We start from the raw sequence: 22,778 nt of genomic DNA, 5'->3' as shown, positions 1-22,778 counted from the left end.
TCAAGTTTTTCGAGAACTGGTCCAGGAAGACCTCGCATGTTTCTAAACTGCTGTGCAAGATCCCCTGTATCTCACGTTTGATTGGGTAGCAAAAAATAATCATCAACCTTTCGACGCGACGATGCGGACTGTCTTCAATAGCACCTTCTCGTTTCCTCCCACGCCTGACATTCACAAGTTCATATTACATTCATATATCTCGGAGATCATAAGTACCAAATTAACAAAGCTATTAAAGTACACTCAAGTCTTTTTTTACACGGTTTGTTTTTTTTTTTTTTCAAATACTCAAGAACGACGAATGTCGGGCCTCTCCCAAATGTATTGAGAAATAAATGAATGGTCTCTGAGTTGCTCCGTTCTTAATAATCGAAAAAACAAACCGTGTAAGAAAGTACTTGAGTGTAATTCATTTTGTAAGTCTTTCCCTATTAGTTCAGTGTGTAGTTCAGATCACAAAAATGAGGATAAGAAGCCACAAACGCCATCCATAGACTAAAGTCCCTGAAGTGAACTGACACTCAAAAAAATCAGCACGTCAAGTTTACGTGAAACATGGGTAATTCTCATCCATCACACTTTTCATGTAACGTTCACACGAATTATTGGTAACTTGCACTCATACTAACCGGTTTACTAGTGATCCCGGTAAATTTTATCAACTTCCCCATTTACTAGTATCTGAAGTTTCAGTAAGTTTCTGTATCAGAAGTTTACATGATTTTTCACATGGATACGACATGTCGATTTTTTAGAGTGGAACTAAACTCAAGTTCAGAAAAGTAATGTATTATTTGAAAATTAAATTTAAAAACATATTTTTTTATCTCTAATAACTACAGTAAAACCACATATTGTTAATTCGACATATTTTTCCATCCAAGTAGCAATTCGGGTTTAATCACATACTTATGCCGGTTTTCATGACTAAAAATGGTCATAAAAACCGCAATAAGTGTGCGCTGCTGTTGTTATGTTGTTACTTGGGAAGTAATTCTGCGCTTGTCCTAGTTTTTCTGCTAAAATGACGGAAGAAATGGTGAAACATGGTAAAATATGAAAAAAGATCCGTCTATTTCACGTTTCAAAAGAATAAAAGAAACGGACTCACGATTACGCTAACGATGTACTGAAAATTTAATATGTATAATAGCAGATGAAATGAGCAAATAATACTTTAGTTAGACACAGTTTTAGTGCACAATTTCCATATTCTGTTCAGTGCAAGGTTAGTTCAAGTTACTGTTAGAAAATGGCTGGGGTGGCTAAAGCTACAACATAAACATAAAGGCACCGGTTTGCTATGAAGGTATAATAAAAGAAGACGTTCAAAGTTGTTTTACCACCTTAGCTATTTTCTACTGATCGTATTAATTTATTATAACACCAAACAAAAAGTCCCAACTCCAGTTCTAATCAGGCCTGTATTGATTCGCTCTGTTCTCACTTTGAACAAATCAAATTAACCAACAAAAAACAGCGATGTAGTATGTGAATGTGGGCAATCGTTTTCCATCCATTAAATACCCCCAAATTGGGCATCCGCTTGCAGCCAGTGTCGTAAGAGTCAAACACCGGAAACAAAAGACTGTGCAGACTTGGCGGACGAACGGTCGCGGTAGACGACGAACCCGGCTGCTTGGCCGCTAATCACCGCTTTTGTTCTTTGCATTTTCAGCTTACGATCGTGGCATTGCATCGTCCAGGCTCTGCCACCAGAACCGGACAGGAAATTTAGATTTATTCTTCCCAGCCTTTCCGAGCGCTCTCTAATGAAATAAAGAGTTTCTGAAATGGGAAAATTGGATTAACTCTATCTATACAGGTATTAAGTGAATAAATCGGCGGACACGACGACGGAACCGGATCGCCCAGCGGGGTCAGTAGCATCGTAATGCTATCGGATGAGCGCCATCTCCGGGGAAGTGGCTTTTCAACTAGCCGTACATTCGGGGTTAATACGGGAGTTCCTTGTTTTGCAAGTTTTGATAAATAGCCTGGCGGTAATGAATAGGATACCCTCATCGTTCAAACTGTCATATTAATCATGCCGACAGACAGAGATCTTCTAATCTTTGCAATCAATATACATATAAGTTCATTTCCTTCGACCGATGAGGGCCTCTTAAATAAGAGTCACCCGGCTAAATGCTCTCAGCGGAAGCTTCGAGACCATCTTTAGTCAGCATGTCATCATGACACCTGGGCCGGTCGGTACTCACTCACTACCGGCCGGCGGTAGCGAGGCGATTGCTTGGGAAAATCACCTCAACCGTAGACAATTTATTCTGCGGTCATTTGGGACGTTGTTCGTCAAGTTTCGTGTTGTTGTTGTTGTTTTATCTGATGCGCTAGAAGCTAGGTACAACCAGAACCACGAAGAAGGCACCATGACCCGGCGGCGATAGCGAGGTGGTGAAAGAATATTGCTTGCTAGCCTACACGGTCTTATTAGCGAGCACACGTTGGGTGCTAGTTGATGATGAATTGGCCAATCAAATCAGGGCATCCGTTGTTTCGGGCTGAGATGACAGCAGCAGCAGATAATAGCTTCCTAAATTAAACACTAATTAAAATTCGCTGGTCAATAACCGCAGATTTTCGTTTAACTGCATGTTCTACCTCTTGGAGTTTTTAACAGTTTAATGTATGGAATATTATTTATAGCTTAGCCGGTATAATAACCAAACAACCATTATTAGTTAAATTTAGCTGGCGATAGTTAAAGTCAAAACCAAATTATTCCAACCACATTTGTTTGATATGCAACCCCGGGCTTCCTTAGGCTGAGACATTCTGGGGCCAGTGCTGCAAAGCGAATTTAAAATGCATTCAGCGTATACAGTTTTACCCCTGATAGTATTCTTTTATCTGTCATCCCATGGACATGAACTGCTGGCAGTGATTGTCTTTCTCAGTTTTTCCTTCAAAACAAGTCATTCATGAATTGCAGTGCTGAATGATTACTCGACTGACCTGTCTTGCTATTGACTGATATTTTAGATCTCAAAGTTCAGTTTTTTAACTGTCTATCTTTTTCCTGACTTATGAACGAAAAACTCGGTTTCCCAATTCAAAAATTCAGATCTATACGAGCAAATAGTTTCTTATGTAACTGTTAGTATTTTCTTAGCAGTGAGCCATACGGGGGAAACGTGAAAAAAACTGGACAAACGAGATAGAAAAAGAATAAAAACTGACTTGAGAAAAAGCAAGAAAAATCATGAGTGGAAACAAAACGGGGCGAAAAATTAGGAAAAAATGAAAACGAAGAAAACGGGAGTAAAAAAGGAAAAACGAGGCAAAAAAGAGGAGATTGAACAGAAAAAGAGGAACTAGAAAAGAAGAAAAATGAGACGAAAGTAGGAAAAAACGAAAAAGAAAATAACGACAAACTGGATAGAAAAAAACTGAAGCAAAAACTGAGCAAAAACTGAACAGAAAAGGACAAAATGAAGGAAAAAATGAGAAAAAGTAAAGGACTAAATATGTGAGCAGGGAAATTTGGAAACAAGAACAGTAAAAGAAGGAAATAAAGAGAAACAATGAAAACGGAAGATAAACAGGATTAAGCACGAATCAGAACGTGACAGATAAGGAGGTAAAGCAGAGCATAATAAGAGGAGGAACGGAACAGATTAAAACAAAAATATAGAGAAAGAGTTAACGGGACAGAAAACAAAATAAAATTACACGGAAAACGGAACAAAAGAAAAGTAATAAACAAGAGAAAAAGCCAGAATGAAAACGGCGAAAACGGAACAAGAAAGGAACGGAAGAGAGAAGTTAATTGAGTCAACAATCAGATATGAGGATATGAAATATGAGAACCATCGGAATGGGAAAATTTTGATCCGAAGAACAGAAATATAGGAATCGCCCACGTTAAGTGTGATTTCCACCGTCCGACCACAATATAGTCAAATTTATTCCAATTAGATAACCACACCATTAATTCGAAACCATTGTTCTTGATCCCTGCCGCACCGGCCGGGCAGCCGGCCGTCAGTTCTTACCCGGCCAATTCTTGCGCACCTCTTCCGATTCCGATCGGCTGTAAATTGTTCGTTTTCACATATTCTTTTATGCATGCACCTCGCTTAATTTTCGCGTGTTTTCTGCTTTTTTGTTTTTATTTTCATTTTTCGCCCTCCCGTTCAAACCATTACCTTTATTAATCCCGCCGTAATCTCTCGGATCGTGAAAACGAAATTAGCTTCCACGAGCTCACGACGACGACGAACATTAAAACGAAAGAACGGCAAACGAAAATTAAGCTCGCATAAATTTTCTTATAAATCATCTGCAGCCAAGCTGGTAGGCAGGCAAACAGGCAGACAGGCAGGCCGGCCGGTGCCTAAGAGATCCATGAGGCTGCTAGTGAAAACTAATGCAGCAATTCTTCATCCAACCGGACGGGCGCGAACGAAACGGGGAAGAAGAAGTTCTCTATTGCCGATTAACCGATTACTGGCCGTTTGGTTGGTTTGATGGTTGAACAACCGGTGGCTGCGAAATTCGAGGCGGTTGCACCTGCATCATCGTCATACGGCCAGACGGCGGCTGGCCGTATATTTTTGCACGATGCAACGATTGTGCATCTAAAACGTGTGATGGCAAGCTGGTTTTTTCGATGTTTCGAACATGTATGTATAATGTGTGTACGATAATGTGTGCAGTTCAAAGCTAATGGATTTGAGGTTAAATAAATAATCAGTTTTACTCATTGCATGTTTTGTGACGATACCATTATACCCAATTATTTCGTTATCCATTTCATCAGCAATCGTATTTTCCTTAACAGAAATAGTATAATTATAAGGTGAAAACTCCAGCTCAAAGCAAATGTAAGAAAAAAAGAAATTGCACCCAAATTGCGATTTTTTTTTTGTTTAACAATCAACATTTTATCGCACGTTCCTTCTTGATATTGAATAAGCCGCAGGTGTCGATCGACTCGGCGGGACGTGCACTATCTATGGATGCACCTGAACGTCATTGCACTCGCTGCTGCTGCTGCTGCAGCAATGCAATGGTTGCATCAGTATCAATTACCCGGTATTCTGTTTTGTCAAATTTTTCCTCCGTTCAGAGCAGAGATGCTTTCAGTTGATTGTGATTGGGTGGCGTTGATATTTCTCCAGATGCAAGCAAATACAAGCTAACTGACAATTATGGGACAGATGTCATCGTAAGAACAGTTAAGTTCCTTTGACTTTACACGCTGGTCTTATTTTGGAAACAGAATCAATCACTTTTTGGTAGTTGTTTCTGTGAATCGTTTAGATTAAACGTATATTGCAAGATATGTAAAATAACTTTTTAACAAATTATGACTTTTCAACGCTATCGGAGGTTGGTCTGTAAGTACGGTGAACGATCACGAGAGGCTCAACTCCGGTTTCTAAAAATTTTCAATATTTATTTCTGAGTTTCCGTGATTCGGTTAGTTTCTCAGTGAAAGAAGAAAATTTAGATTCCAGATTTCGAAAACTACATTTTCTTATGTAAGAGAACCTTGTCTGTAACCAAAACTAGGTCCCTCACAGGACGCCATATTTTCGTGGTAAGAATCGCAGCTCGCTCTAACTAATGCTTGAGCCAAACTACAACTGGTGCGAGCACCTCATGAATACTCTGTCGTCCGGGGCAGGATTAATTGTGGAGCCAGAAAAGAAGGCGTGCAAAAACGGTTTTAAAAATTCGTGATACAACAGATTCACCTTAAACCCTGGTTAAACCCCAGCACCTCAGTCCATTTTAAACAACAGAGTACGTATCATTCGGTGTTTACACGCAAGTTCACTATTTTGTACGTAAAGTTTATCGTAAAGTTAACTGCTTGTTATACTTTTATATTTCAATATAATTTTAACGAAATACGAAAGCTTATACCAGCGAAAGGGAGGATGCACTCTACTGATAGAGATTGCTCATTTGTTGTTGTGTTAGTGGTATATATTTCCTCCGGTTTGAAAAACAACAACAGCACTGTGGCAAAACCTCTAACAGCAACAACAAATTGCGTGTGCGCAAGGGGTTTCCAGTAAGGCGTAAAAGTGCTTAGTAATCAGAGAATACTTTTGTGAACTTGTACGCAAAAAGAAGACGGTACCTTTAATAGTAATTTCAACAAAACACTGAGCTTGATGATGAAAAAATACTTACTTCTTTTCCCATCAAGAACAATCAGATGCAAACGAGAAAATTTAGATGAGACAGGGCCAGAAACAAATGGAACTGAACCTGAAGCTCATGAAATGGCCATGGCCATTTTTACTGATTCCAAACAGTGATTAAAATTTTCACTCACTTGTAGGATAAACGTTTTTCGCTCACCCATTATTCTCATATGACAACTAGATTCTGTGGTTATCTGTTTATAAAAAGCGAAAGAAAAACATTTTTCCGCTACAGAATGAGAGTTGATAATATCTCATTGCATTTTTCCCTGAAAAACATTTATCCGCTCGTAGTGAACCATGAAAAATATAAATCGCAGGTGGAATTGGCGCGAAACTCTAATGCAATACTAGGTATATAATGAAACCCATGGTAATACCCAAATACATAAGTTGGGTTGTTTTATATGTCTCTCTCTTGTTGGCTGGTTGCTTGGTAAATTCAATAGTAACCTGTGTATTTTCGTCTCTGAAAAACGGCTGATACTGCTTTATCCTCTCACAACAAAGAGAGGATAAACTCGTGTTACGAAAAATTAAAAATAAACAAATCATGATCGCGTGTTTCTAGGGATAAAGAAAAATATGGATAGCCTGCGCTCACGAGCGACAATACATATGTATAAAACATTTTCGTTTCTCTTTTGCAAGGTTATAAATCGTAGTAGGCAAAATTCATTGAATATCGCCCATTTGAAACGATAAATTGAATGCCTGATTCCAAATTAGAATAGGCAATCGACTCCTTCGAACCGTTCTAATCACCTGGTACTGATGGGATATTGCCAGTAATGCTGCAAAATAGCAAGCAGTTAACTATCCCATTATCGAAAGAAATTTTTAAGGCCAATATTAAATTAAATCATATACCCTCGGCTTGGAGATAGACAAGGGTGACATTCAAAGAACGCTCTTGACAGCGTTTAGGCCAATCAATCTGACTTCCATATTCTTAAAAACTATCGACTATCATATCTAAGCAATATAGGCAGCGCCGCAGCGTGCTGTTGGCCAGGCTGGCCCCCACCATAGGCGCTAGCTCTAGGAGGTGTCAAAAATGGCCAGAACCCCAAAAAGGTACTCTCGAGTGTAGCGAAGTACTGGATATAGGGAGTTGTACGAATCATGTAAGACAGTCCTATACTAAAAAATAATAAACTTCGAAGGATCACTGAATTAAAAAATGAGGGGTCGCCAAATCGGGTCTTCGCCAACGCCTCCCCCAGTTTCACGCTACGAGACTCTGGAACCAGGTCTAGAATTTAATCCAAAATCTGATAAAAAATGTGGTCCACGATATAGTGCTAGTCCAAAATATGGTTTAGGTCCAGAATCTGACCCAAAACCTGAACCAAAATTTGGTTGGTGGTTTAAAATCTGATCAAAAAATGTGGCCCCCATTTCCGTTGATATTGCGGTCCGGTTCCAGAATCTGGACAGAAATTTGACGCAAAATCTGGTCTAGAACTTCTTTAAAAACGTAGTCCAGCATCGGAGCAAGATCTATAATCAGGTGTAGGTCTAGAGTCGGGTCCAAAATTTAATAGAAATTGTGGTCCAAAATATTATTTAAAATCTGATCCAAATCCGATAAAAATGTGGTCCAGAATCTGACGAAGATCCAGAATGTGGCCCAGTTCAGGTCTAGGTTTTGGGTCCAAATCCAAAATCTAAATCTAATCCAAAATCTGATTTAAAACCTGGTCAAAAATCTGTTCGAAATGTGGCTCAAAACTTTGCCCGGAATCTAGTCCGAATCTGTTCCAAAATCTGCAACAAAAGCTGATAAAAATGCGGTTCTTGTTCTAGTACAGATCCAAAATAAGATCTAGGTTCGCAAAGCGGTTTAAACCCTGGATCTGGCGGTTTAAAAATTTAAAAAATAAAGGTAAAAACTGTAGCCTAAAATTTGTACCAGGTCCAATATCTGGCTCAGTCTCATTAAAAATGGGATCCAAAATCTGGTCCAGAATCTAGTCCAAATCTGTTTCAAAATTTGTTACAAAATTTGGAACAAAATCTGATAAAAAATGTGATCCATAATTAAACTCAGGTTAAGAATCTGGTTGGTGGTTTAAAAGCTTATCAAAAAATAATAAACTTCGAAGGAATAAAAGCAAAACCTAGGTGCTACATTCCGTTATCGAAACTTGACCAACTGTTTTTATACGACAGACTTCACAGCCAGCTGTTAGAGTACAGGACAATTGCAGGGCCAGTTGCTATGATCCTATTGACTCTAACAGCCTCTCCCGGTCAGTCTTCGAAGGAATATGCATTTACAAAACGAAGGAGTGCTAAATCGGGTCTACAGCTCTGAATATAGGGAATTGGATGCTATTTTCGGCACGCGTCTAATTATTAGGCCAACTCTGTTGTCGCGTTACCTGTACCTGAAGAACAAATTCATCACCACGAAACAAATATGCAACCGTAGTAGTGTATATTGATAAGAATTAGTGAATTGATTTTCCTCTAGGACGCGGAGATCCGAGAGTAGGCCCAAAATAGAAACAGGCTGAGAGGTCAGTCCCGGTGTATTGGTTAGCATTCACGCCTCTCACGCCGAGGACCCGGGCTCAAATCCCAACCCTGCAGAAGTCACGAATGACCTAAAAGTGTTAAAGTGACTATAATCTAAAATATACATACAGGCAATGCTGGTGTGGTGCAGAAAAGGGCTAAAACGTAAATCCCTCACAAGCAATTATGGTTTCGTTTACTCATAAGAGGAAGTATACTATACAGAACGAGGATACGAGTCAAAACACACTTATAGCTTGCTAGAAAACCATAATAAAACTGTTAATAAAGCAAATTTATTGTGGTTGCTTATATTACCACGATAAAACTAGTTGGCTGCACCACGTCTCTTAAAAACTTACCATAAGTGTGGTGTAGCAATACAAAATGGCGCACAAATCAAAATTAATCTTCTCGCGGTTGCTTGTCAAACCGCAAAAAAAACTGTTATTTTTATAAAACGGCTATTAAAACGGTAACACCCTGCTATTATGAAAAATACTAAAGTTCAATACCAAAATCATTTTTTTATGCGAGAACACATTGCCATCTTCTAGTATTTTGTCTTAGCTCGCAAACAAAAATTCATCAAAGCAAAGTGTTTTGCAGAAAGAAAGTCATTTTCAATCGGTTTTCCTGTCACAGGAAGCAACTAAAATGATTTTGCTAGAAATTGAGATTGACTAACTGAATATATTTATTTTGTTAAATCAACCAGTTTTCGAAAATTGCCAAATTTCAATGGCGCGTTGATTTTATCCACCTTACGTATCAATATGCACGATAAAATTTAATGCGCATATGTTAAAACGAACTAAGATTGCTCAAAATTGATTAATTATTAAATATTATGAGATATTTTGTTATGGTCGCTATAAACCAAATCGATTAGAATGATCTGACAGTAAAACTGTAACTTTTCTGCTCGCGGATGTATTTTCAAGTTGACAAAGCTGGCGAACTGATTTAGCTTTAACCAGAACAAAAAGCGAAATGCTTTTTTAAATTATGGCGATGGCTATCAAGCAGCGAAAGCTTAATCGGTTGTATTGCTGCTTTCCGCAGAGCGTGTTACGACTACTTGAGCTTATAACCTGATTCTAATAGTGGTTATGCAAGCATTCTGGAGAGTGGGCCACTTGGTCAGAAAGCAGTTTTATAGCGGTCATCAGAAAGTTCACTATGGAGCTCATAGTTTTTTTAGCGGTTTTATGAAATGGGTCATGAAAACCACTATACGAACGTAATCAAAGTTGGAATTTGTACTTGGGTTAAGGTCTTTGACAAAGGTGTTTGTATCGATATTTACTTCATCTTTGCTGTACGCATCAAACCTGTATCTCGAAAATGTAATTTTGACACAAATTATTAAAAATATCAGCATTTTTATGACACACAATGCAAAAATAGTTATTCCCTAGTTAATATTTTAGTTTGTTGTCTATCATACGCGATCAACCAAAGCGAGCTGAGATCTATTTAAAGGCTTTTTATCATTTATCCTACGTTTTTTCGTGCGATGAAGAAGAAAATATCGACTAATCTTTTTAATTTCCGTCATTCATAAATGAAAATATCTCATGCAAGGCATTGTCGTTATTCTGCAGCCAGGAAAACTTGCCTGACCTGCACAAATTTTGCAGAATAACATTTGTCATGCCGTCCTACACAAATACATGCGCGTTAGCTTCGTAAACAATTTTGTGATTTTTAGTTCGGACGATGAAAAATTTTGATGGACGGTAAGACGAATTTAAGAAATAAAGCCAGTTGCGTAATTTTAATAATATGCTTTAATAATCGCTTTTCAGTAGTCAGAGTAGTCATTAAATCCATCCAACAAATGATGAAAATTAGAATGGCTTTACTTACTACGACGGAAATTAGAAATAAAACCTACATAAAGTTAGCTTTCTTGTGGCGAAAAAAGATCGGTTTTATCCAAACGGGTTCCAGATTTATTGATCAAATACATCTCTGTAAACTAGAAAAGTAGAGTAAAATCTTTTTCAATTAACCAAAACTGCTAGGAACAAACGTGTATTGTAAACACACCACACCATTGGGATCTCCATAAAAAAACTATTCTTTTGATATCAAAATATTGAGATAAAGGACTATTTTACAAAATAATCTCCACTGTGTAGTGCGTTGCCGACGGTCGCACGGCAAGTTTCTTGATGATCGGTCCGAGCCGAGAGTCGAACATACGACGACCAGCGTCGTACCCCGATGCCAACTAAAGAAGGAAGCGAGCAATTACTTGTTGAAGTGACCTTGTGGACGATTCGATTTCATCTCGGGAACGAAACGTAGATAGAATCAAGCGGGAGGCAGATAATTTAACGAAGATGTAAAACTGAGAATCGCGTCTGACGCGTCTCGACACACATAAGTTGGCGTCAACCTGATTGAGCCAGCTAGCACGTTGGGCCCCTCCATTCCAGGTGCCGGTGGGGTTCTTAAAGAGAACGGGTTTCCCTGCACAGTCTTCCGGCATTCTACGGACTTCCCTAAACAAGTCCGTAGAGGACTGCCGGCCGCACCGGTCTAATTAGCGTTTAGTACATCGTCAGCTTTCTGCGGCGGCAAATTCTCCGTTATCGAAGCGTCTTGCGGAAGGAAAGGTAGGCTTGATTTCCACCTTGAATGCGTTCTTGAATCTCCTTACTCGTATTATTGTTGGCGGTCACCAGAGATCCCAAAAATACAAATCCATCAACCACTTCCAATTCAGCGCCGTCAATTGTCACTATCCGTGGAAGGCAAACGTTGCTTTCTCTGGAGCCTCGTTCTGCTATATATTTAGTTTTCGACGCATTGATTCGTAGCCCTATCCTCCTAGCCTTCGTTTTAAGTCTAGCGTAGATTGCCTCCACCATCCCAAGGTTTCTAGTAATGATGTCGAGGTCGTCTGCGAAGGCTCGAAATTGGCTACTCTAGCTGAAGATCGTACCTCTCGTTTCGAGGCCCGCTGGCCGGTTCGCACTTTTCAACAGCCAGATTAAATAACATTTCATACCCTTGCCGCAACCCTCTGCGTGATTCGAAAAGACTTGGGAGTGCCCCCGAAACGCGCACGTAGCACTTCACTCGCTCCAGGCTAGCTTTGATCAGCCGCGTCAGTTTGGCCGGAAAACCGTCTCGTTATGTATTGTGCAGTATCTGCCATACCTGTTCGCGTTCAACTGTGTCGTATGCTGCTCTGGAATCCACGAAAATATGATGCGTGGGTACATTGTGCTCTCGACATTTCTGGAGAATTTGACGGAGAGTAGATATTTGATCCTGCCCTACGAATTCTCTTGCCATTGGGGATAAACGCAACCATACCGGGGAAAATGAAAGGAACGCTTACTACAGGAAGTTCACGAAAATACGTAGAACTTGATTATCAGAACTGGCGTGAGGACCTAGAGGTGACCCGTTGAAAGGGAAATGGTCCGTTTCAGGGGAATTCTCGGTCGGTGAAGAGCCAATCCAGCTCCAAGTACTACTCGAGTCGACTGTGGCAGAGTATAAAGTATTAAAAATAGAACTAGCATCGAAGACGCCGACAAGCAGCAGTAAACTTCAGCTTCAACAAGTTCAGAAGCCTTAACTTCATGAAGTGATACCGTGAGGCCGTCTCGGGGTGATCTAATGAATCGGTATTCCAATTATTTTCACGATATTTCGATGCAGATTCAAAGAGAAGCCGTAAACACTTCGTTTATAACTTTTGGACAAAGCCCTTATTTCACCACCATCTTTAAAGATGGGGATCGTTCATCGTTCGCGTTAACCAGCCCAATTGCTGGGCTGCCAAATGGTGAGAAACAATTAGGTACCGGCGTAATTTTCTTCGTCATGCACAAAGTACGATCAACACACTCAACCCGTTGATCCAAATTGGATCCATTAGCTGCCCGACCACTGTGATTCACATGATTTAAATGAAGGCGAAGCAAGAAATCAAAAGCCATATGTTACCTAATGTTGACGCACGTAAATGGTAATTTCATTCAAACAGTGGCAAATGCAGTAAATAACAAAAATAAAAGCATACGACAAAAACAAACGCATCTGTTTCGATTCAGTAGAAATTCAAACCGATTGCGTGCAGAGAAATTGAACCAAGGGAAAACCATAGCCATGCACAGTGTTTTGTGTTGGACGAGTAATTACTCTGTCGCTTCCAAATTCGTGCCCTTCATTCCTGACTCCTATACCTACCGGGGCAGTTGGTCCGACTTCGTGTACCATTAGGCCACTTCACATGTGTAGAAAAGCGTGAGTAAACAAAAACATTAATTTGTTTATTATTTTTCGTTTACGTGTTTCACGATTACACTCATGGACGCGAGAAAGCACACCTGCTCCGGCAACCACCGCACGCACCGTACCGTCCGCCTCAACCTTGGCAGTGGATTACCGCTCAATTTTATTGGACAACGCTAAAGGAAACATTTGATTGTTATTATTTACGATCAACCGCACAAATAAAACAAGCAAAAAATACAGTTATTAAGTGCTGCCATTGCGTATAATTTTCGTCGAATCCGACATGGCCAAAAGTCGTGCTCGTAAACCGAACCCACCAAAAGACGACCGACCTAAAGCTCAGCTTCTGAATGCTATAAATTAAATCGTCTTTAATCCAGAATAATTTACAATGTAGCAGCCTGGACAACAAGTGCATGGGAATTTTTCCTATCGAAATCCACACTCCGAAGGAGGCGAAGAGAAGCACAACAGTTCTTTCAACTTTCTTCTATTTGTGAAATTTATGAATATTTATCCGGAGGCACACTCGTTCCGCGGCCCCGCCTGAGAATCATGCATAGATACTGTCGGCGAAATACGACGACATGCCCGACTTGGTCTTCCCGTCCCGTCACACTTGGCTAATTTTTGTAAAGTTCTTTTCGCTTTCGTAGCAGCGAGCAGAGAGCAGCAGGAAGGATCAAGTGTGTCATTAATGCAGCATATATACTTGTTGAAGCTCTACTTGAATTGAATCACACACAACACTTGTTTCGGGCGGCCAGCCGGCCGGCAAGTTCGCATCCCGTCGCTCGCTGCTGCCATCTGACGGTGATCTTCTTTCGCGCGCGCCGTCGTCGTCACCGTCGTCGTCGCACAGTGACTGTGCGCTCGTTAACGTGTGGACGACCCGGACTGCATGTAAAAACATGAACCCATTGGGAAAATGTTCGCATGAGCGCCACCGTACCGGTTAGGGGTACCGGAGCGGCGAACGGCGGTGTTGAATGCATTATTATTTAATTACTAGAGCCGTGGGAAACGGCTGCTTGATATGCGCCCGTCTTGCGGTCGTCCCAGTAGTAGCCGTCGTCGTCGTCGTCGTCTTCGTCGTTGTCGACGAACGAACGAAGTACGATCCTCCCCCGTCTGCACCAAGAGGGCTCGAGTGCGATCGATCGCCGCAACAGTTTGTCGTTTTGTTGTACGAGAGCCGATTATCTACCTAGTTATATTATGGATGGGTTTCCTAGGGAATAAATGCTCGCAGTGGTTCAGTAATTTATCAAAGTTATGCACTACGCAAAAAAACTTTACTTTCAGGTGTAGTATTCGCGTTGACGAACGTAAGCTGCTGCCACCTCCAAAAGTTTACTGTAGGGGTGAAGCGGAATAGGAATTTCTTAAAGAGCGCAAGAGATCGAAACATTTTGGCAGATTTTCACCCACACGTACATACGGGCATTTCTATGAGTGCGCAAGAGATCGTTTAATGCCGTCAACGCGAATAGAATTGATACGAAAAAGATCATGAAAGGAAATTTTCGTATATGTTTACAAATACGAGAAGATGAGCTTGTCCCTTCATTTTACATCTTGATTGTACGAGATTTTCGGTACGGGCTGAAGATATCTCATTTTCTGAAAATCTTTTCCAGATACGTAATAGGCTTTAATCAATGAATAATCGTTGTTCCCGGTCGAAAAAAGGTTTTAAAAATTACCTATTGAGTATTATCGCTTAAAAATTTGGGCAGATGTGATTTAGAATGTATTGTGTACACTGTATTTTTAACGCTGTCAGTTTTCGAAAATTAAAAACAATAGCGTCACCCGAAAAGCAACGTCGCGAATTGATCCTCAACTCTCTCATCAGGACATCGGGAAATGACTTCGAATCGTGCCATCAACGGTGAGTCATGTGATTAAACGTTACTACTCTGAGCATCGAACGGAAGGAGAAATGCGGTCAGAATGGATGTTCTATTAGTGATCAGTATCACAAGCGTGTCGTGAAAGCGTTTAAGCGGAATCCCAAGCGGAAAAAAACGATTCGAAATCGTAACGAATGGCAAAATACAGTGGGAAAGTCACTGGAAACTGTACACCCAGATGCTGACAAAGCCTCATTGTCTCATCATGGATGATGAGACTTGCGTCAAGACGGGCTTCTGTAGCTACTGTACTGTGTTCCGAAGGAAGTAAGGAAGCAGAAACTTGTGTGACAAACGGAGTGCGCCGTTTGTGACTATCAAGAGTGTAAACGGGGAGATCTAGCTCAAGGAGTGTTTACGGAAGCGTCGGCTTCCTCTATTGAAGCAAGATGAGGGCCCTACGATCTTCTAATCGGATTTAGCGTCGTGCTACTATTCAAAGAATGTCTTGGAGTGCTACGAAGCCGACGGAGTCACTTTCGTACATAGGACATGAAGCCCCCAACGCACCGGCACCAAGGCTCATTGAAAAATACTGAGCTATTATGAAGCAGGCACTACCGAAGCATCCCAACGAGGTCAAATCTGAGAAAGACATGAAGATATGAAGACATCCGCTAATATGCCAAACGGAGTGCGGTTATGGTATTGAAGTTGAATTAAATAAATATGCTATATTTATATATATGGTTATCAACTCGATAATTTTCTCCAGCGTTTTTTCCGTGATGCAGTTTGATGTGAGACACCCTTGGGAGCATAACCTTATGCTCACACCTTACGCTTAACTCTACTCCTAAGGTTCTGTTTTCTGTACAACGTCTGGCTGCAGCTTCTTTTGTACGAAAACACACTTTTTCTTCATGTCTTCCCCAGATTTGACTACCTTGGGATGCTTCCGTAGTGCCTGCGTCATAATAGCCCAGTATTTTTTAATTGGCCTTAGTTCTGGTGCGTTGGGGAGGTTCATGTCCTTGGGTACAAAAGTTGTGCCGGTGCCGGTTTACTTCGTATCACTCCAGGACATTCACTTGAGGTAGATCTGCCCGTTTACAGTTCCGGTAGTCACGAACGGCGCACTCCGTTTGCCATATGAGCGGATCGTTTGCTAAATCATGTATTTTTTGACAAATTTGAAAATTTCTGCTTCCTTTCTTTCTCCGGAATATTAAGCTTGTGCTGGGCGGTGCAGAACAGTTGCCCCGGAAGCTGACTTCTCCCTCCTAGGCCACAGTCATGCCCATAAAGGCCCATCGAGAGTTCTGGAATGTTCTGTAGGAAACCAGTTTTGCGCGAATTTGCAAACTACAGTATACAACTGGCTACATAATCCGGAGAAAACCCGATTCACGGCCCGAATTCGTTGTTTTACCTTGCGGCTCACATCGTTTTCACATGTAATGAGCGTACTAATGCTTATGACTTCTCCACTACTTCACTACATCGTTCCCCTTTCAGTTTCATCTCGGCCTCAATACCATTTGGACTTCCACGATCCCTGCTAACAACAATGTACTTCGTTTCGGCTGTGTTAATGATAACGCCCAATCTCGCTACTTCCAACTTGAAAGGCCTAAAGGCTTGTTCCACTGCTCTGCGGTTGATTCGGATGATATCGACATCACCCCGCAAAACCAAGAAGTATGTAAGATTTCGTGATGATAGTCTCGTTCCTTTCCACGTTTGCTCTTGGTATTGCACCTACCAAGGCAATGTTGAAAAGCAGGTCCGAGAGTGCATTCTCTCCGCTATTCTGACTCATAATTTTAACCCCTCTAGCGTTGCACGAAACAGCTTAATAAATTTCGTTGGAATATAGGTTTTCTTGCATTATATGCCACAGTTCATTTCGTTTGACTGAATCATTCGTCGCCTTAATGATAAGGCTATAAATTGTATTCTGGGAACTTGTCTAGTAGCTGACACTCACGAACATCAGCCAAGCCGTGTACCAACGCCTACTAAGGAATTGGTTAATGAATTCAGTCTACAGAACAGGATACGGGAGAACACCTTATAGGCCGAATAGATGTGGTAGTTGAAAGAAGTGCCTGCCTCCTTTTATCCGAAATTTGGCCACAGAACTTCCTGAATAGCAGCGAACCCTACTCTGAGTCGTTGTAGCTCTCGAGCCAGCATTCCTAGTTCTTTGCCGTGTCCTATGCCGATTAATCTGTTCGGCGTTTCCATTTTCATTGTTAGTGGTATAAGAGATTTGCGACATACTACCTTGCTGGGGTCACAATACCTCTATCCCGCTGATGGGTCTGCCATCTTAGCTATAGCTTACGTAATACAGCGTTTCATATTCAGTCGCTCGTTCCGAAACAGACGCTGTATGTGCTGCCCATCGCCTTAGATACTTAAGTCGCGCGTTCTAGCTTAGCTGCTTGAGTACGTATTTGAAGTATTTCCAAGTATGGTCATCGATCGCTATCGTTTGACTTAGACGCTTAAATTCTTTATGATTAGAGAAGAGCTAGCCAGCTTTAACATATGTGGTTGTTTAGAAAGAATACAATATTATTTTATGTTATATGGGTTCTAGAAAATTCTTAATATTAGAATCAAACTACAAGAACTCCCTAATCAATGGCACCCATTTTAATGTTTTCCCAAGTGCTTTTCTCGAGTAGAGCCCTCACTTGAAATACAATACCCTTCCGCTTTACGTTTTAGTACGATAAGACTTTCTTTCGTTTTTTTCTTTCTCTTCTGCACACAAGCAAAAGAAAAAAAAACAGCAAATCTCCCTCACAACGGGCTTCACATGGGGAAGCCCTGCTCAAAGTTGCGACCATTTCCTTCGATCCTCTTGATCCCCACCGCACCTTCGTATCGTGGTGCTTCCGCATGACCAGAACGGAAATGCTATTTTCGCAGCATTGCATTGCAAAGCTCTTGTTTTACTGCGACCCTACCGGTATCAATTAAGCAATATACAACAACAAGAGAAAGAAGTGCACACAGTAAAACTCACCTGAACGGCACAATTCAGAAAACAATTGTTCTGCCCGGGCCCGTTCAGCAACCCCTTGGAGGGTCCGGTGCCGGCCTGGATCGGACTGGAGATAATATGCCTCGTGGCCCCACAGCCACCGCTTAAGCCGCTGGCACTGTTTCCACTGACGACGATTTCCGCCGGTAGTACGACGGCCGGCGGTGGTGGGTGGAAACTTCCGCCGCCGCTACCGCCGCCGACGGAACCGACAAGCGGATTTCCCAGCAACCCAGCAACGGCGACGACATTTAGCGATCCGGGAACGATCTGCTGATGATGTTGCTGTTGTTGTTGTTGACGGTTAAGTGTCGACAACGCCGTCGCTGCCACCACCGAGCCACGTGTCATTTCTTGCGCATTGTGGTGGTGAACAGATTGAACAGAGCTGGACGCAGGTTGGGGTCCACTCGAGCTGCTTGACATGGTTGTGAACTGGTTGAGGAAGTGCAAATTAGGGGAGGTCAATGAGGGAATGATTCATTGCAGCGAAGCTGGAAGGGCTCTCGAATTGGATAATCTGAAAATTAAGGGTAAAGAAGTTGTTAGTCTAGGTCTAGTTATTAAATTGGTTTACAGATAATTACAACACATACAACAATAAACTAACTAATCAAAATACGCAAAAAATGAAATCAAAATATTACGTGTCTTATCACGTAAACCCTCAAAGAACACATAGCAAAGGTAACTTATTATTATCAATAGTTTTTATACATGCATTAGACCTATAATTTGTTACAATTCATTAACAGCCTGCTATTTGTGAATGTATGAAAAGCAAAGCAAACATCATAGGGAATTATAAATACGTAATCAATCGAATTCCATACAAATTAATCCTTGGCAATACGTCAAAATTGGAAAAGAAAGATGTAATTAGCTGAGCCAACCTAAAGGTAGAACAAACAATTGATACGATATTTTCTATTATAGAAAGGTAGAACAAACAATTGATACGATATTTTCTATTATAGAAAATAGAAAAAAATGACGGCACCATTCCACCGACGGACGTAAAAAAAAACAATTCATCAAAAAATAAAAACAAACAATGCTGATTCGTATTAAACCTGGGAAAAACAATAAATGAAGGGTTTACCGAACGGAACCATCCGGATAGATCTGAGGTCTGTTTTATGACTGTGTCAAAACGCACAACAATTAAGTCGTAAATTACCGAAAATCTCAATTTACACATCATAATAGGCCGAAAGGAAACCGGCAAAGTAAGAGGAAAAAACTGACTACACAAAGAAAAGCATTCACAGACCGGGTGTACAATGCGATATCACACCGGTTGTCTACTTACTGTACGTGTGTGTGTTTTAGTTTTAAAGGTAAGCGTACATTAAAGTACAGTTGCAAAACACTACCGCATATTAAGGGCACGGTCCGTGCACGCCATGACACATTTCGACAAATGCATCAAACTGTCGAACAGTTCCGGATCTTTCATCAACGCACGCATCTCCTCTTGCGGGTCTCTTCGCGAGCACGACGAACAGCAACGACAATGACGTTCAAACTGTGCGACAATAAGCGGTGTTTACTTTCCTGAAAACAAATTAAACCATTTCGGTCGAGCATTGGCCGGCGAGCGTGCCCCGGCGCAAGCAACGCTTGGCGGCGCAGCGCAGCGCCGCCGCTAAGTCATCTGTCAACAAGCGCGAACGTTCGTGAACGTGCGCGAAACCCAAAATAAAAGCGACAAAATTGAACCAAACAATGAAATGAAAAGACGATTTCCGCTGTTTGCTGTGTGTTTGCTTTCTTCATTGCGGCTAATCACATATCTTTTACGCTTTCGCGATAGCATTTTATTTGTCAAAATTCGTTTCCGGTTGTTTTGTTGTATTCATTTTGGTTTAATATTGTATTATTTTCACATTTTCCTTCATAGAATGAACTTTTAATGTGTTTGCTTTTTACTATTACATGTATATAATTAAGTTATGATTCTCCTGCGGCCTATTCGCTTGCTTAGGCAGGCGTACGCAGCTGCATCCGCGGAATTGTTCCACGTTTCAGCCCTTCTTCGCTCCTCATCGTATAAGTCTACAAATAGATTTGTGAATCGTGTTCAAAACTTCGGGGTCTATCTATAACATGCGCATAAAAACCATACATTTGTAATGCTACTACATTATTTTGCCGGATTTTAAATCCGAAACTACACATCTGTAATGAGTTCGTTTGGTTTATAAGAACGAGTACTAATTAACGTATTACAATATCACATTTTATGAAACAACCGTCAGTCGAGTGCAACGCTTTTTCATTCACCAAATGAAATCCTCTAATTTGCTACAATTATTATCCCTCCATATCGCTCGGCGGCTGTTGCTGATGCTGCTGCTGCTGCTGCTGCTGCTGTTGTTGACTCGCATTTGACAGTTCTACCGCCGATAAAGTTTGATGAGTCGCCGATGGAGCCACCTGCGAAGATGGCGAGGATGGTATGTTCTGCGAGGGTGGTAAAGGTTGATGTTGCTGCTGCTGCTGTTGATGGTGGTGGGGATGGTGTTGATGGTGGGTCAACGGCAGCGGCTGACTTAATGACTATTCAAGCCGTGTAATGTAGTGTCCGCCGCCTCCGGGACCGGCTGAATCGATGTCATTGCTGGCCGCCGCCGCATTGGCGGCTATCGAACTGGTAATTATCGGAAGATGACGCGGCGGCGGCGGAAGACCTGCAGCAGCCGCCGCCGCCGCGCTTGACGGAGTCATCTGGGATAGATCGGTCATGCTTATCGATTGACTGTAAGCGGAAGCCGCAGCCGCTGCAGCAGCCGCCGAAGCGGCCGAATGCGTGTTAAGATCCATCGGCTGAACGCTCGAAGGGGAACTGCACGGCAAACGATGGTGAAACGAGTAAGGCATGCTCAGAGAGTGCAGCGAATCGGACAGTAAATATTGGTAGTTGTCACGCGGCGGCTGACCGGCCATAAGCCCTACGGAGTTCGAGATCGAACTGTAGCAGTCCGAAGTAGGCTGTGATGCGGCGGCTGCCGCTGCATACGGATTATCGTACTCGGAGTTGTAAATCTTCGTTGCTGACGGTGAACAAATGGTCGACGGCATTCCCGGCTGCGAACCGCTGGATCCGACCTGGTTTATTAGACGTTTTTGCGAGCGCAGTTTCTCCTCACGGCGCCATTTAGCGCGGCGATTCGAAAACCACACCTTAACCGGCCATCCGGAGCAGCAGTTAAGAGGGAAATGAGTTGCGATTAGTTTAAAGAGCTAAACATTCATTAGATATTTTATTGGATTTCAATGAGTTTATGGCAGACTAGCAATAATGAAAACACCACGCAGCTGTAAAGATTAATTGAACAAGCTGGAATAAATTGGCAAGAAGATCAGTTCAATTAGCGTTATACTCTAGAGGCTTTGTTCAGAAATTACCTTTCCAGATCCTGTGACGTTTGCGTCACTCGTCGAGCACTTTTTATCGAATAAAATAAAAACAACTGTCAAACTTATTGGTCTAACTTAAGCCATAAATTACAACTGCGTTCACCAATCGAACGCCCACTTGAAAATAATAAAGCTTTAATTATAAAACTATTAGCAAAACAAAAACGGTTTCAACGGCATCAAATTAGCGAAATAATAAAGCAGACAGAATGACAGGCAGACACAGCAGTGACGTCTGCCAAATCCGCGCTGAACATAACCTCTTTCGAAAGCATAACAAAAGCAAACCAAACCAAGAAAACTTAATATTCAAGTTTTGCGTAGAGAGGCCCCCGCGTGTCCATCTCCATCTCGCGCGACGCAAAATATTCCTCGGTTACGCAACGGAGATAGCAAGAGAAAATAGAAGAGACAGAAAAAAAATAAAAAATGTTAAACTGTCTTCTTTTTTATTGTACTTTTTTTTCACTGCTCTTTGCAGGTCACGTCTATCTGTGGCCGTCGTATATCGACGGCGCGTTTGACGCCTTCTGCTAACTGGCTGACTCTACGCACGGCCGCTGAAATTACTACAATTTACAGTTAGCCGGTTGTTTCCAGTTTTTTTTTTCGCGTGTGCCCAGAATCCAGTGAGATGTCCATCCAGCCAGCCAGCGTCCAGCCGTCCAGTTGAAGAAGTTGCTATTGGTTGCTAACATTTATTAATGGAACAATTCCGGCAAATTTGGCGGTCCAGCAGCGTGTAAATACGGAAGGAGAAAGGTAAGAAAGAAATAGCCATCAGAATAAAAACAATTTTCGGTACTTTCGGTTTGGGTCTCAAGATGAAGTGGTGATACATGTTCGACGGACAGGATACGAGCGTTTATTTTCGGCTCAAATGGGAAACGTCGAACTTGGCACATAAAAGGTATAACTGTTTGTTATCCAAATTGGCATAATTCAGCAATTGTCAATATCATTACGGTTGTTTTCTCGTCGCAGTTAAGCTATGTTTGACAAGCTTGATGTTGACGTTTTGTTCTCTTGTTCGTATTTGGCATTGACGTGACGTTTGCTTTTGTCCGTCGATGAACATATACTTTGTCAGCAGTGTACGTTTATAACTCATCAATTAACTAATTGAATGCCATATTAATTTATGCAGTAAAGTTTGCAGATAAAAGTAGGCATATCATTAAATAAAATTTCCTAAGTGCAGTGGAACAAAACCACCTAGAAGTTTGCAGAACAATTTATTAACCATTGAGCAACCCTTTGACATGTCAATAAGTAACAAATCGACGAAGGAACGAACCATTCACCGGTTCAATCGGTAGTAAACGGTGCCGCATTGCTTTCAAGGTGAACAACGATGAGGAAGTCTCCGATGGTTGCTGTCGGTGCTGTCGGTGGAATGCGGTTCCCTGGTGGTACGGACGACGGTTGTTGATACAAAACGCAGCGATTGGAACTCAAGGACGAACGACCGGC

General features: G+C 41.5%; 1 protein-coding gene across 1 annotated transcript in view; it reads right to left on the bottom strand.

Annotated features, from left to right (window-relative positions):
* The window catches only part of LOC128739408 (uncharacterized), a 212,932-nt gene that overhangs the window by 139,797 nt on the left and 50,357 nt on the right, over positions 1-22,778 (bottom strand). Inside the window, exon 2 of the mRNA XM_053834896.1 lies at positions 17,865-18,402. Coding sequence (XP_053690871.1) covers positions 17,865-18,308 — 444 coding nt within the window. The 5' untranslated portion in view covers positions 18,309-18,402. The remainder of the gene's footprint in view (positions 1-17,864; positions 18,403-22,778) is intronic.

Source organism: Sabethes cyaneus, chromosome 1, assembly GCF_943734655.1.
Source record: "Sabethes cyaneus chromosome 1, idSabCyanKW18_F2, whole genome shotgun sequence".
Classification (NCBI taxonomy): Eukaryota; Metazoa; Arthropoda; class Insecta; order Diptera; family Culicidae; genus Sabethes; species Sabethes cyaneus.
Note: the sequence above shows the minus strand (reverse complement) of the source record. Positions and strands in the feature narration are given on the sequence as shown.